This window comes from Typopeltis vanoorti, chromosome 10, assembly GCF_054136105.1.
Source record: "Typopeltis vanoorti isolate ZY-2024b chromosome 10, IOZ_Tvanoo_1.0, whole genome shotgun sequence".
In the NCBI taxonomy this organism is placed as follows: Eukaryota; Metazoa; Arthropoda; class Arachnida; order Uropygi; family Thelyphonidae; genus Typopeltis; species Typopeltis vanoorti.
This window is the reverse complement of record NC_143558.1, coordinates 120,816,035-120,831,700: the sequence shown is the minus strand read 5'-3', so window position 1 is coordinate 120,831,700 and position 15,666 is coordinate 120,816,035. Positions and strand designations below refer to the sequence as shown.

Here is a 15,666-nt window from a genome sequence, read left to right as displayed (position 1 = left end):
GTTAAACAGGTATGTTAAACGTGCTTAACCCCTGTAGCAACTATATCCTCTATGGTTGTTACTAATCTACCATTTTTATCCACTAACATCATCCTCTAATATTCATTCTTTGTTCTGCTTGACAAATATCAAAAGAACTATAGAATTTTTATTGGTTTCATCGATCAATTTTTGTTCATGCTGCATCCTGGCCTGCTCTTTGTAATCCTTATACAACCAAATATTACACTTCATCTTCTACTGCCTCTATAAAGCCGCCTTTCTCTCTCTCTCTCTCTAGATTGCATGCTTAACTTCTTCCTCTATTTTACTCTTGCCTTATATAGCATTTTAACTTTTTTGAATACTCAAATATAGCTGCTGTTAAACATCTCATGATCAGTGCCCAAGCGGCACCTGTCTCCTCTCTAGTCAATTCCATGATGTAGTTTGACATATATATCCATTACTCATAGACGTTATATGACATGCTACAACCCATTTGATCATGTCATGGTCATTCTTGATAAACAGAGGAAGATTAGGCACCTCATTCATATCACATTCCTCTCATGATATAATATCTAAGACTCAATCATCATGTGCCTCCCATTATGTATGGCTTAAGATAGTTGTCTCTCCCTTGAACAAGAAATTTGCTTTCTCCCCAGTAGGCTCTCTCTTCATTCCAATCAATATTACCATAATTAAAAATACCCTTTTCTTGCTCACTAAGCTAGTTTGCCTATATATTTGTCTCCATCCTCCACATTCCCTGGCCTATACTGCCACTACTTCCCTCCTTCGTGGGGACAAAATTCCCCTGGCTATCATCAGTAGCACTAACAAAGCCCTTCCTGGGGTTTCGGGAAGTTATTGAAGAATTACATATCTAAAAGAGCTAGTTGATTGTTTTTTCTTCTTCCAGGGTAAACTGAATTCTCAGATGAATCATATTTATTTTTGAAATGAATAGTTTTAAATACAATCACCTAGCTTTTAAAGATATTTTAATTCTTTATCAACAAGATGGTAGTTCACAATTTTTTGTTTTTAGAAAAGAAACTCATACTGATTATTATATCCATGGTAATTCTCATCACCATTGTTACACTGTGCTCATGATATTTGTTCCACTGAAGAACTTTTACAGCAAGAATTGAATTATATCAAATCTGCTTTTATGAAAAATAGCTTAAATGAATCTTTTATTAAGAAAGCCTTTAACAGCTTTAGATAACCAGTCTCTAGATCTCCTGAAGATTACTCGGATTCCACTCCCTTATATGAAAGAGATTTCTGATCTAAAACCTCAATATATTGTAGTATCCTTTCATCCTATCAGAAAGATTTCTACCTTCCTTTCTTCAGTTAAAGACAAGCTTTCTCCACTCAATCTTCAATATGTTCTACCAGAACCCATGCTCCTGTGGTTTGTATTACTTTGGACAGTCTGGTAGATCTGCATCTATTCATTGTGAAGGACAAAAATTTTATATTCATGTTAGAGGTTTAATGGAATATTAACAGCACTGAGAAAGGATTAAAACTAATTTTAATACTTCCAATATTTAGTCTCAGTCACAGAGACATCTTCGGGGATTACAAAAACTTTTTGCAACAACACACACACAAATACAATACAAAGTGAAACTAAAGTCCTATCTAGGTGGTGCACCCTCTATGGGCATTTGCAGGTGGCCTGGGATGTAAAAAGGGATCTCTGATAACTTTTGAGTCCCGACATCTTTTTAAAAAGGCCAGTCGATTTAATAGCCTAGATAAACGTAGTTTCGACTTACCGTATTGTTTTGCTTTGCATGCTATTTCATCACCACGAATGATCAGAATACGTGTGTTGAGGCTTAAGTGCTCAAATGCCCATAGAGGGTGCACCACCTAGATAGGACTTTAGTTTCACTTTGTATTGTATTTGTGTGTGTGATGTTATAAAAAGTTTTTGTAATCCCCGAAGATGTCTCTGTGACTGAGACAAAATATTGGAAGTATTAAAATTAGTTTTAATCCTTTCTCAGTGCTGTTAATATTCCATTAAACCTCTAACATGAATTCTTCACAGCACTTAAGCATCAACACACACAAAAATTTTATATCCAGTACCATGAATTGGAATATTCTGGCCTAGCAGAACATGCTATCTTGACTAAACAGATGCAAATTCCTTCGCAAATTATATTTTTGTAATTTTTTTTAAATAATTAGGAATTTTTTTGAAAATGATTTTTTACTCGTAATTTTATATTGTGATCCATTTTCAAAGGGAGGATGCCTGTGATATATAGGCAAAAATTTTCTACTAATAAATTTATTTTATGTAAGTTTAAGTTTCCATGTTTAATTTTTCTAAGTATATCAAACTTATGTAATCAGATAGAATTGCATTTGAGATTTTCTATATACATTAATAGTTCACAAATAAAATTCTAATGAAAAAAAAAAAATTTAAATGCATGCCATATATATATATATTTTTTTAAAACTGCAAAAATACATCTGCCTGATCTTCTAATCAGAAGAGACATAAAATGCACGTGGTACAGAGAGTTCCTGTCTGACGTACAATATGCAAGAGGCATTCTGTCATGAACATGATAATGAAGTAGATTACTATGCTTGGTCTCTGGACACTAGTAATGTGAAATAGGTCTGCAACCTTTGATGGGATTATCTTAAATGGGACTGGGAATGGGACTATCTTAAAAAAAAAACTGTGATGTAACAGATGATGGATTAATGAGTATGAGCAAAAAAACATGCTATAACAGTTCAGGAACTTTGGAAAGTTTTCAGGTAATGAATACAGTATTAAGTCAGTACATATTGCACTTGGCCAATAAATGGCCCATACAGTCTAATTCTTGGTTCAAATTTAACTACCTATAATGAATCTTCTAATTCCAAGGAATTCATTGTAAGTGGTCAAACAAAACTTATATAAGCTGAAATTCTAAATCAAAATAAGACAAAAAAGCAAAGCAATATTATGGTAAAATTACCTGATCAAAGTCATTATCAATTTTACCACCATAAATGCACTGGCTAAATAGGATGCAAAGAGCATCCCAAGGAACCTTTTCTGGTGGAAGATTGGTACGACCCTTTCAAGAAAAGGAAATATTAAATATTACATATATATATATAAATGCATCAACTATTAATAAATAAATATAAGCAATGTGAAAATAAAGCATCAATTCATTCATGATCTCTATTTAAGTCATGAGAAACAGAATTAATCTGAGTAATTAAATTGATCAATTCAGTTCTCTTCCTTCTTATTTTCACTTCAGATTCCTAAGATCTTTAGAAATATAACCAAAAATTTTGTATTTTAACTAACATTATATCCAAAACAGATTGAAAACATACCATAATTAGAATGAATTTTGATAATTTTTATAACAAGAAAAGGAAGAAGGAGAAACAATTCTTTCTTTAATTTTTGAGTGAATCTGCTTCTGTGGGATACATTTATGATATTAATATCAAACTCCTGATATGTACCCTCAAGTGATATAACAGGAGACTATCAGAGCAAAACATGAATAGTTTAAATTACTTCTTACTGATAATTCTTTCTCCTCCAAATTAGTCTGTCACCTTTAGGATTCCAACTGTTATATCTTATATTTCAGTCTTCTAAGGCACTTCTAACTACATCAATACATTCTTTGGCCTTTCTCTAGGTTTTCTTTTTCCTTTTCTTTGTTCTGTTTAGGTGACAATAGCACCAAAGATTAACTCTGCTTACACATTCCTGAATGCTAAGAATGCAAAGTTTATTCCTAATATCTTCATTTTTAAAATGATTATGTCATTGGTGCCATCTGTTCTCTCTCCCCTAATTTTTTACAGAACTGTTTACTTCTAATCTAGATTTACAGATCCACAGGTTATAATTGGTTTGAACACCATCTTATATACTATTTGTTTAATGTTTTGACTAATTTCTCTCTTATTCCATACAAATGTATTTTAGGTTGATCCCCTACTATACCAGCTTTGTTTATTCTGTTGTCTATTTCCATATTTAATTAATCATCTTCACTAAAAACTGTGCCTAAAAACTATGGTAGAGTTTAGCATCTACCATCTACTCTACTATGGTAGAGTAGATGGTAGAGCCTCTAATGGAAAATATTGGTATATTTTGGAAAGACAGAAGGCTAATTATTTCACTATATATGGAACAAACTGCCATGGTGAGAGACATATATGATACAACAGAACCAGGTATCATTGGACGAGGAGTAAGACAAGGCTGTTCTCTGTCACCAATTTTGTTTAACATGTATTCCGAAGCAATGCTAAAAGAAGCACTGGAGAATTCGGAAGAAGGGATAAAGATTGGAGGTAGACAGATATTTGAAATAAGATATGCAGATGACAACGCATTACTGTCAAATACTGAAACAGGACTACAACATCTGTTGAACAGATTACTGAAATCCTGTATCAATTATGGAATGAAAATTAACATAAGAAAAACAAAGGTAATGAAAATAGCAAGGAAAGAGGCAAATATGGATATCAGAATAAATGGGGAAAAATTGAATCAAGTAAAGACATTTAAATATCTAGGAAGTGTTATTAGCAGTGATGGAAGATGCAAAAGTGACATAAAAGCAAGAATAGCGATGAGAAGAGATGCCTTTAATAGAAAATGGAATTTATTCAGAAGTAAAATGGACAGAAACCTAAAGAAAGGACTAATAAAATGTTATATGTGAATTTTGGAAAGCTTTGAAATGTGGATTTGGAGAAGGATGGAAAAAATCAAATGGACAGATAAAATAACTAATGAAGAGGTCTTAAAAAGAGTAGAAGAAAGAAGTCTGTTAAGGAGGATAAAAAGAAGAAAGAGAAACTGGATCGGACATATTCTGAGAAGGAATGGAATCATCAGAAATGTCATCGAAGGAAAAATAGATGGAAAAAGACCCAGAGGGAGAGTAAGGAAAACAATGCTAGATGACATACTGAATGAAGACAGGTACACAACCTTGAAAGAGAAGGCTCAGAACAGAAGAGAGTAGAAGAAAAGGTTTTGCTACAAAGAGAAGAACCTGCTCAATTGCAGAATACTCAAGAAGAAGAAGAGCTTCTAACTCAGCTGGTTTCAATGATACCCTTTGGTTTGAAAACTAAGTTCAAATCCCATATAGGAAGTTCAAATCCAATAATTATCAAGGCTTTTCAAATGAAAGTGAGTTGGCTGGTCTCAAATGGAAGTGGCAAGGCTTTTTCTCCTGGAAACTTGAGTTGTTCATCCTTCATACTGACAAACTGGAAAGGACAACACACAATTTACAGACAAAATATACTAAAGGCACAGGACTGACTAACCACCCTATTTGGGAATAGCAGTTAGGAAATTCAAGAATGCCAAAAGGTGGTTCATTTGCATAAACATATAGATTAGGAATAAGTGAAGTTAAAAAAATGCTCTAGTTGCAATTCTGAAGATTTGAGAGTGAATGGAGGTCTAGCTGTCAGAGGATACTCTCTTTAGCAGAAGCATAGACTTGGGACCCATAATCAACCCTATACAAATTAAGCAGAGAATATCTGCCAGCACCCAAGAGGTAGAAATAGGGTACAAAGGAAGTTCATTGCTTTATAGTACTTATCTCACAATTGCCTTACATGTGAGAAAGAGAGGAAGGCAAGTTTATTGCCAAAATGAGCTCTAAGAACTTGCTTTCTGGTGCAACTGGGATTAATGTTTGTCCTACATGGAGTTCTAGGTAAGGATGAAGACCATATCTGCAGGAAAAAAATGCAAGCAAATGGTTTTCTGCTGTGAAAATCTGAATCCATTTGGAAGCATCCATTTTGAGATATGATCAATACCCTGCTACAACTGTCCCTCTCTCTATGACCCTCATATTACTTGAATGACAGAAGATGGTCAAGTCATATAGAGGGCATTACTTATTGTTGGAGGAAGTAGTTGTGACATTTAAAATAATCTTGTGATTCCTTTCTTTTGGGTATATGGTAGAGAGAGAATATCCCATTCAGAAGATTCGGTCAGATAGAAAGTTTTAGAATTCTGTCCTATAGCTCCTAAGCTTTTTTATATTTTTAAAATAAATTATGTCCCAGAACCTTTTTGAACAGGCCTTATGTATACATTTTAAATGTGAAAGAATGCCAACTAACAAAATTTTTTAGTTTTAAGGACAGCAGATCTGTTCACAAACATGGTTAGATATCTTAATCTTCTTAAAAAAGTTGCCCAACAAGATACCTTGAACTCATAAAGAAATGAGTTATTTACAAAAGTTAAACAAACAACTAGTTCAGAAGCAAAGTATTATGCTGAATGCATTTTGCTGCAACTTCCTATAGTATCATAATTATGAGTGAAGTCTGCAACAGTTCTGGATTAATATGTCTATTACTTGTGAGTTCACAAAGCCAAAATTCTCAAACTTTAAATCAGGCCAAGATTTGTATTCCTTATAGTGGAACCAAGCTACTGTCTGTAATATATGCTCTAATACATGATATGTTATATCATAGAATTATGATAGTAAATAAACTTGAAGTGGTATACAAACACAGCTGATGCTTGTAAGTTGTTTGACCTGAGTTAGAGACAGTACAGATTTCAAAAAAACAACAGCAAAAAATAAATATGAAAGAGTTTTAGAAAGTTTTCATTTATTATAATATCCTTGTTCCTTTTTAAATTAAAAAGAGCTATCTTTTCTGAGGAGCTGATGTTGCTTTTAGGAGGACAAGATGAAGAAAGAAGAATCACAGTCTTCAGTCTGATGTCATTTGCAACAGTTAATGAGAAGTAAAGGATGTTTACTTTCTGAAGACTGTAATTCTTCTCTCCTCATCTCACCCTCCTAACTAAAAGAAAAAACATCAACTCCTCAGAACAAAGTTTTCATTTATTAATATCATAACAGAAAGCCTATAAAATTATCAGTTGACAATTTAGAAAATGTGAAGCTGAGAGAAGTTAGTGGCACCATTACTGAGCCATAGAATTTCAATAAGTTTTAATCATCAGACACTAAGAAAGACTAAGGAAACTGTCCTCAAATTGGAATTGCAAAATATAATAGCAACATGATAAAGCTGTGCAAATTCAACTGAGAATACAGGACTAGAGTATAGTATATAAAAACTAAGATGCTTCCTAGTTATTTATTTTTAATACATAAAATGATATAAAAATTTAATATAAAGCATATATTTAACTTTTGTATCTCAATTGGCAATGTTAACATTCAGTGGTTAGATCTATGACTGAATCCCATCTAGGATGCAAAGATAAAGATGAACAACAAAGAAAGATGAATTAGCCAGTCTCCCACGAGCTTTTAATTCTTAGAAACTTAGAGTTTTTCATTCTGTATTTATAATTGCCTGTATTTTACTGGGAATTTTGAAGACTATATAACAACAGAAACCAAAATTTTTCAAGGAGAGAGAGAGAGATCACTTCATTCCCTCAATGTAACACATGACACTATATGGAAATTACAAAATATCAACCATAAACCATTAGATATAAAATCTTTTACACTTTGGGAATTTTGAATGCGAATTCTCTACATAAACCACATTAAATAACTTTGAAGTTAGCAGTGAACACCAATGATCATCAGAGGTTGTGAAGCCATTCCACTTAAATTCAAAATTCATTTGAATGATCAGACAAAAAACATTGCCAAGATGAAGAATCTGAAATTATCAGTAAATGGTCCAATGATGGAGGTATATTAATACTATAATGCCATATTGTATCAATTTGAATCATTTAGCTAATTTTTAAAATTAGGATGACTCAGTAAAATTTTAGTAAAAAATCAGATTCCAAATATTTTAAATCATTAAAATTCAAGAGAAAAAAAAGAACTGCATACACATATAAATGGATAAAACAAACCTAATAGGCACTTATACATTCTGAAATGCACCAAAATCATTGCTTGGAAGCCAGAACTGAAATATAAAAATGGATGTTATGAAAATAACACTCCCCCCCCCCCCCCCCGAGTAGTACTGCATAAAGCTTAAAATCACTTAGTGGAATTTGTACAGTTCCATTACAGTGAATGACACTGCAATCAGTCACATGAGTACAGCACAAAGTATTCAAAACAGAGAGTGTTGACTGCATTCTACTGCAAAAGAAGGTTATGGAGAGAGCATTACAATAAATTCAAAACAGTATGTGGTGATGTTGTGGAAACTGAAAAAATGTACCTATAGCATTGAGTCCACTGAAAACATGAATGAGGTCCTTCTCCATGACAATGCCTGGCCTCACACTAGTCTACACACAAGGGATGCAATGTAACTGCTATATTCTGCTGGTGATCTCCAATCTCCTACCCGTTTGGCTCTTTGAAGGACACATGCAAAAAATGCCATTTTGCAGATGACAAGGAGCTGAAACAAGTTTGTTTGTGAAGAGTTCTAATGGATAAAATTAAGGGATTGGATTACAGCAAGCATGTCACTTAACGATAGCAACAGCATACAGCAAATGATGGAGACTTGGTCAAAAAATGACAATGCTCATGAAAGATGGAGGATTAATCCATGTAAAAGCCATTGTTATTTCCTGAGGAAAAAAAATAGGAGCTATTACTTTCGAATGGATCTTCATAACTTGTACATTCAACATGACCACATTCTCAATTACACTATACTTATTTCTGTCTTTTTTAAATGGAAATCTCAAATGTTCAAATTTAATTTTTACAACTTAAGAGATCAAGTTAATCTGAGAATGCTAAGTTCATCTACCTAGTATAAAATAAACTAAAAAAAAAAAAAAAAAATTATACCAGCTAAAATTTCACAAATTATTATACCCTGTAAGAAATTATTCTCTGAAAAACAGGTACTAAAAATTAAAATTAATATTAAATTACCATGGCAACAGTCTCAATCCAAGTATCCAGGGTATCACATGCCACCCTCAGATCAGATTCATTAAATTCATAATGCTTGGACCAGCCAAGTGGGCAATAACGTAACCTTTCTTGTACAATAGCATGAAACCAAGCAAGTAAAAAGTATAACCTAGCTCTTTCACCAGGTGGCTAGAAAGAGAAAATAAGACATTAATTTTTATGGAGGGGAAGAAGAATGTTGCTACTGATATCATAAATAAGGAAAACACTATTTACATTATCTATCATTTAAGAGAGTACCTTCATCATTCTTGGGGCTGGTAAAGTACTAAATGTACGTAGTAAGTTTGCTTTGATGCCAGGTGGGGGTTCAAACACGATGATACGACCAGCACGAAGCAAATTAACAGGTACTTTGGGATGGATTTCTAAAGTCAAGAATAAGCGAAAAGATGGATGTGGTTGCAATGAGTGAAGTTTTTTCTCAAGTTGTACCAGCCACTGTGGAGCCAAGTGGACATTCTTTAACATTACCCACCTATTCAAAAAATAAAAGAATTTTTGTTTACAATCTAACAAGTTTTTTATCATATTTCATATTTTTCCTATCCCAAATTGCATATAATGAAGGCCTATCTATACATAATTAAAAATATGTTAAAACTAATACATTACATATATTTAATATGAGTTATATTATTATATATAAGTGTATAACATGAAAAACTAACTATTACCGATATTACAGATATTTCATATATCTTGAAAATAATCTGAAAAGTTACTCATAAACCTAGCTACACACTTTACAACATTTGAAACTATGACATCTCTTGGCAATTACAACAAGATTACTTCTATTTTAAGGGTTATAATGATAAATTCAGGTGGGTGGTTTACTATTATGATAGTACACTGGTGTCCAAAAGCTAAGTATGAACTACATTTTTACCTGTACAGTAAATCCTTGATTTAACGGACAAAATTTCTGGTCCGTATGTCACATGTGAAAATTAACACCATGTTAATTTTAAAATGCTTTTAACCAAGATTTGCTTATAATTAAATTGACAAGTTATTTTCTGTTTTAATTTCCTGTTATATTTAACAAACTTTAACAAATAGGCCATCATTATGCTGGAAAAATACTGTAGTAATTTAGTCAACATAAATGAGTCACTGCTCATAAAACATGTTCGGTGAATGATTAGGAAGTATTACAGTGCTGATATTGATATAATTGAAGTATAATGTTACAGATATTTTTATTAAAAAATTTGCGATTTAATGGACACCCCTTAGCCCCCATTAGTCTGTTAAATCGAGGGTTTACTGTATATGAAAAAAGTTTCATGACTACAGCCAAATGTGGACATACATTTATTGTCAGCTTACTAATAAATTAAATTACACAAAAAATTTGTTATAAATTTCACAAAAATTAAATTACAATACATTTTTGGCAAAAGTTACAAATTTCCTAAGCACACAGTCAAGGAATTAATGCACACTGCTTACAAAAAACTAATGTTATTATACGGGCACCTACAAAGACTCATCGCAGGAGACCCAATCTATCATACCTCTCCTTGAACCCATTTAACCGACAAAGCACCCATAACTGACTCTGGCAACTCATTCCACTTATTCACAACTCTCCAAACAAAAAATCTAGTCCTCACACTCCTACTAACCACACCTGTATTCAACTTCCAGGGATGACCCCTTGTTCTAGTCCCTCTAGGCAAGTGCTGAAACATTTCCCTTACAACTATCCTATAAAATCCTTTAAGCAACTTAAATGTTTCCATCATATCTTCCACTTTTTCCTATCAACCAACTTTTGCAATCCACATACCTACAATGTATCCTCATAGGGAACATTCCACAGGCCACTCACCTGAATCCCCTCCACCACTTCTTCATCCCCAAGAAACCCAGGGACCAGACTTAATCCAGATGTGGGTGTATCAAGGCCTTATAAAGAAAAATAACTTCCTTATTTCTACTTGTTAATGTGTTCTTTAATAGCCAAGTAATCTTATGAGCTATGTTAGCAACCTTAACAATATGTCCTCTAAAATTTAACTGTCTACCACCATGCTCCTAAATCTCTAGCTTCATCTATTTCTTGGGGTACAGTGTCATCAATGTGATACGTAGTTTGTCATCTATTTATCCCAAAATGCATAACTTTACATTTCTAGACATTAAACCGACATCCATTAACTTAACTACCCCCAGAGCTTACATCTCCTTGCCTTACATTAGTTCCCTCTCCCCAAAACTGGCTAGAATTTTAAAAATAAAAAAGTTCAACATCTAAATGTGCTTCTCTACTTAGTCAGCCTAAAGAAAACATCATCTTCAGTTCCTAGGAGTACACAGCATTATTTGTAGTTGTGGTAAACCTTACCATGGAGAAACTGATATATCAATCTTTCTCCATCTTGAAGAGCACAAAAGAGACCTCTCTTATAATAGAATCAGAGCCAGCACCCTTGCCAGCCACATCTTGTTCTCTGTAAACTCTGATGAAGGCTGCCAATACCAAATAGACTGGAATCAAACTTCTAATATTCACTTGATTCTAAAATTCTAAAATTGCCCTCGATTCTATCCACATGAATAGCAACTATAGCTACAATTTGCCAGATTCGCATAGCTCTGCTGTTCAGTGCTGGTGTTCTTGCAAGATCACACACACATGCATATAATTGTAGCCAGAACTGAAGCGCGGACTCCAATTTAAACTTAACTACAGTTTTTGATAGCTCTGTTGTTGTAAGTGTGTAATGTCTCTGTCGGTCTTTTTTGTATATACCTTTGTACTTGACACCTGATGAAGTTGGCTTTCCAACGAAACTAGTTGTGTCCTTATTAAACTTTATTCTTAATTATCTCGGTGGTTTAAGTCATTAAAATTATTGAACACACACACATATATATATGCCAGGAATTTATAGATGATGGATAGAATCATATTTCCCCACAAAGGGGATAACCAAAGGTTATTAGGTTATTAGATCTGTTAAACTTTGGATGATATAGAAAGGCCTCACAGCTCTCTTCTGTATAAACATTCTACAAGGAATCTACATTTATGTAAAAGACTGTTCCGCCCCCCCCCCCCCCCCCCCCCAATTACTCTGTTTGGTCAAGATAGCATGTTCAGCTTAGCTAGATTTGCTCAGGTTCATTGTACTGGATATGAAATTTATGTTCTCACAACAGACAGGTGGAGATATACTTGACTGCCCAAATTAAGACAAACCACAGAACACAGAAGCAAGGGATTTGGTAGACACCTGGAAATTTCAGTGGAGGAAGCCCATCTCTTGGTGAGGAAAGGAAGAATCTGACAGGACAGAAGGACACTGCAATGTTGATAGGTCTGAGAACTTCAGCAATACATTCAGATACCCCCTTAATATATGTAAGAAGAATCAAGAGATTTCTTCCAGAGACCTAGACAGGGAGCTTAAAAATGTGAAATAATTTGTCAATAAATAACTCATTAAAAACAATCAGTTAGCCTATCTACATTTATTGATTCTTTGTCACCCTGATAAATGTTTGCACAATTCCAAGTTTCTCAAAAACAAAGCACATCAGTATCTATATCTATGCTAATTCTCATCATGATCCCAGCCAAAAAAGTTAGAATCACAAAAGTGATTCTAACTTTTTTGGCTGTTGTTCATACTATGTTCATACAACATACTATGAACATGTTGTTCATAGTATGTTCCACTAAAGGCCTATACCAAGAATTGAATTATATCACATATGCCATTTTAAACAATGGTTTTAATGAGTTATCAGTTAAGCACTTAACAGTTGTAGTATATCCTATCTCAATAGAAGTCTTGGGTGCTTAAGGATTGAGCAGTATAACTGGGAGGAGATCTCCATGTAGCTGCCTTTTAAGGAATGCAAATACCCAACCAGAACTTCAGATCTAATATCCAATCTTCACCTTCTTGTGGTGCACACTGTTAGTATATATCGACCTGTATACTGAATGAATAATAATGGACTTCCAATTTGGGAATTAACAGATCAACTATATTCCTACTGGCTAACCAAAATAACACGATGGTACAACATGACAGAATTTCAAACCAGCTGGGGCATTGTCAAATTAAGGAAGGCTTCTGTTGTTTTTGTCATGGAACCATGGTGAACATCCAAAAGTCAGCAATGTAACCTAAGTGTTCAAGAATGCAATCAACATAAGCATGAATGGAAATGAAACAGAAGTAGCAGAAGAACTGGATAAGTACAAAATCAATATTAGTATTAATGAACAGAAGAAAAAAAATAGTGAGATTTTTTTAAAGTGATAAATATAAGATTTTATATTGAGGCTACAATGATCAGGGTAAAAGGAGTAGCTACAGTATTCAACACTAACTATGAGGAAAATCTTCTTGAATGGCAAGCAAGTAGAGTGATGTGGGCAAATATCAGAATGGGGAATTCAACAATGACTTTTTGTTGCATATGGTCTCAAAGAAAGTTCTATTAAGGAAGAAACAAATTTTTTGAAGAATTAGAAAAGCAAATGATTGCCAGACAGAAAAACGTTTTGGAAAAATTTGGAGCAAAGAGAAAAGAAATAAATCCTGCTTGGCTAATGACAAAGAAATATATAATATTATCAATGTGTGAATGTATTCTGAAGATCAAAAGGCTGAATAAGGAGGGAGTAAATGAAGGTGGGACATGAATGAAGGGAGCAACTGAAGTCGCTCTCCAAGCCAGGAGAGCGACTTCAGTTGGTAAGGACTAAACGTGCTGTACGAGCAGAAGTGACTTCAGTTGGTAAGGACTACAAATGTGCTGTACGAGCAGAAGTTAGCAAGACAGATCAAGAAAAGTCATCATGAGTTTTTTTGATATGTGGTAAGTAGAAAGAATTATTATGGTAAGATGATAATGGTTAAAAGTGGGAGAATGGTAACATCTGCAGAGGACATAACTGAGGTATTCAGTGAGCAGTTCATCAGGATGTTTCTTCCCAAGTGTGAAATCAGAAGCAAGTGTTGAGAATGAAATGAGAGAAAACTGAATGGTGAGGTAGGAAGAAGGATATGCAGAAGTAGGCAAGCTAGATGTCAATAAGGCAGTAGGACTTGATGACATATCACCATTTGTCTTAAGGCAATGTTCCAATGAATTAGCATCAGCCTTGGCCTATCTGTTTAACAAGAATCTTGCAACAGCACAAGTCTCAAAGGAGTGAAAGGAATGCAAAATTGTTCCACTTCACAAAGGTTGGAATAAGGTTAGGACAACAAATTATAGGCTGATCTGTATTGGAGAAGCTGATGAGAGATAGGATACAAAAATGGGTTGATGGTATTCTTTGTGCTTGTCTGTATGGGTTTGTTAAAGGGAGGTCATGTTTTACCAGCTTGCTTATGTACAATAATAAGGTAATGAATATTGGACAAGGAGCATATACAGTGGTATACTTAGTACCATTGCTTTTTTCCTAGAAAAAAAGGTACCAGAACTCACATCTTGTTAAGCTTTTCATTAAAGAAAATGATATTCAAATCTTAATTTAAATGAAATATAAAGCAGCTGTTGCTGTCACGGAGTCACATAAATGAATTAAATATAATTTATCTTCAGTATTTTTTTATTTTAGACATGATTAAATGTAAAATTAAATAAACAAATTAAAATATACAACCAAAGTCCAAATATAAAAGCAAAAGTAAATTTGTAAAAACATTATATAATTTAAGAAGTTCATAGTGTTTTCCAAAGTTTTGTCCAATTCTCGTCAAACAAATCATCTTGACTCCTTTCTTTGCTCTTAGTATCTAAGGCCGAATGTCGTCCTCTAAGTAACCACAGATCAACATACTTTGAAGGATTGAAGTCTTAAAGGTGGTCCAACGAGTTTAATGAATAAAAGTGCCGAAACTGTTTTAGTCTTCAATGAAGCTCTTGTTGGGGTGATAATTAAATTCATCTGCAAAAATCAGCATTCACATTCACTTGATGAAATGGGAATGGTATTCAGAGCATGTACCAAATGCAACAGTTTTTCTGGGTATGACTTATCGAGAATGTATTCACGGAATCCACGAATCATTTCTCTTTCATTTAGTTGCAGTCTGCTTGACAAATTTCTAATTTCCGCCTCTCCGAATGTTAGCTGAGCATCAATATCTTCAGGCCAATGTTTCTGGTCAAGCACGTGAGCTCAGAGTGGTAGCTCAACATCTTCGCTATCAAGCAACCTTTTCTTCAATTGACTCTTTCAATTTGGTATAAAACGTTTTTGAGTTAATAGGAGGATTATTTCTTGGAGCTTTTCGTGAAGTAAAACTCCACGAAAGTGCAGATCGCGTACAGCAGCTGCAGCACATCTATAATAGGGTCCAAAATTCTGTTTTCTTTCTTCAAACTTATACAAGTGCATTTATTTTTTGATTTGCCTTGTAAAGGTTCATGTCACTGTCTTGCAGGTCCAAACTTAATTCAGACAATTCTTGGAGAGCATCACATATCAATCTTAGATCTAATAAAAAGTCTGTAGATGTTATTTTTCTTCTTAAGCCATCATAAGTACATTTATCATTTTTATCTCTCCTAGGATCATGCATCGCATCTTTAAAATGATGCACTAGAGATTCAAAATTATTCCACACAGCCAAAACTGAACGGAAACAAGATGACACCCATCGAGTACTTAAAATTCTTTCAATTTTCAGCAGCTCAACCTCTAGTGATTCTGCACATAAATGCAACTCTCTAC

At 33.8% G+C, this 15,666-nt stretch overlaps 1 protein-coding gene across 1 annotated transcript in view; it reads right to left on the bottom strand.

The window, feature by feature from the left end:
• The window catches only part of Dhc64C (dynein heavy chain, cytoplasmic), a 1,087,706-nt gene that overhangs the window by 113,781 nt on the left and 958,259 nt on the right, over window positions 1-15,666 (bottom strand). Inside the window, exons 79-81 of the mRNA XM_090398628.1 lie at window positions 9,189-9,426; window positions 8,907-9,077; window positions 2,997-3,098 (exon numbers count right to left, since the gene is read on the bottom strand). Of these exons, the coding sequence (XP_090254754.1) occupies window positions 2,997-3,098; window positions 8,907-9,077; window positions 9,189-9,426 (511 nt within the window). The remainder of the gene's footprint in view (window positions 1-2,996; window positions 3,099-8,906; window positions 9,078-9,188; window positions 9,427-15,666) is intronic.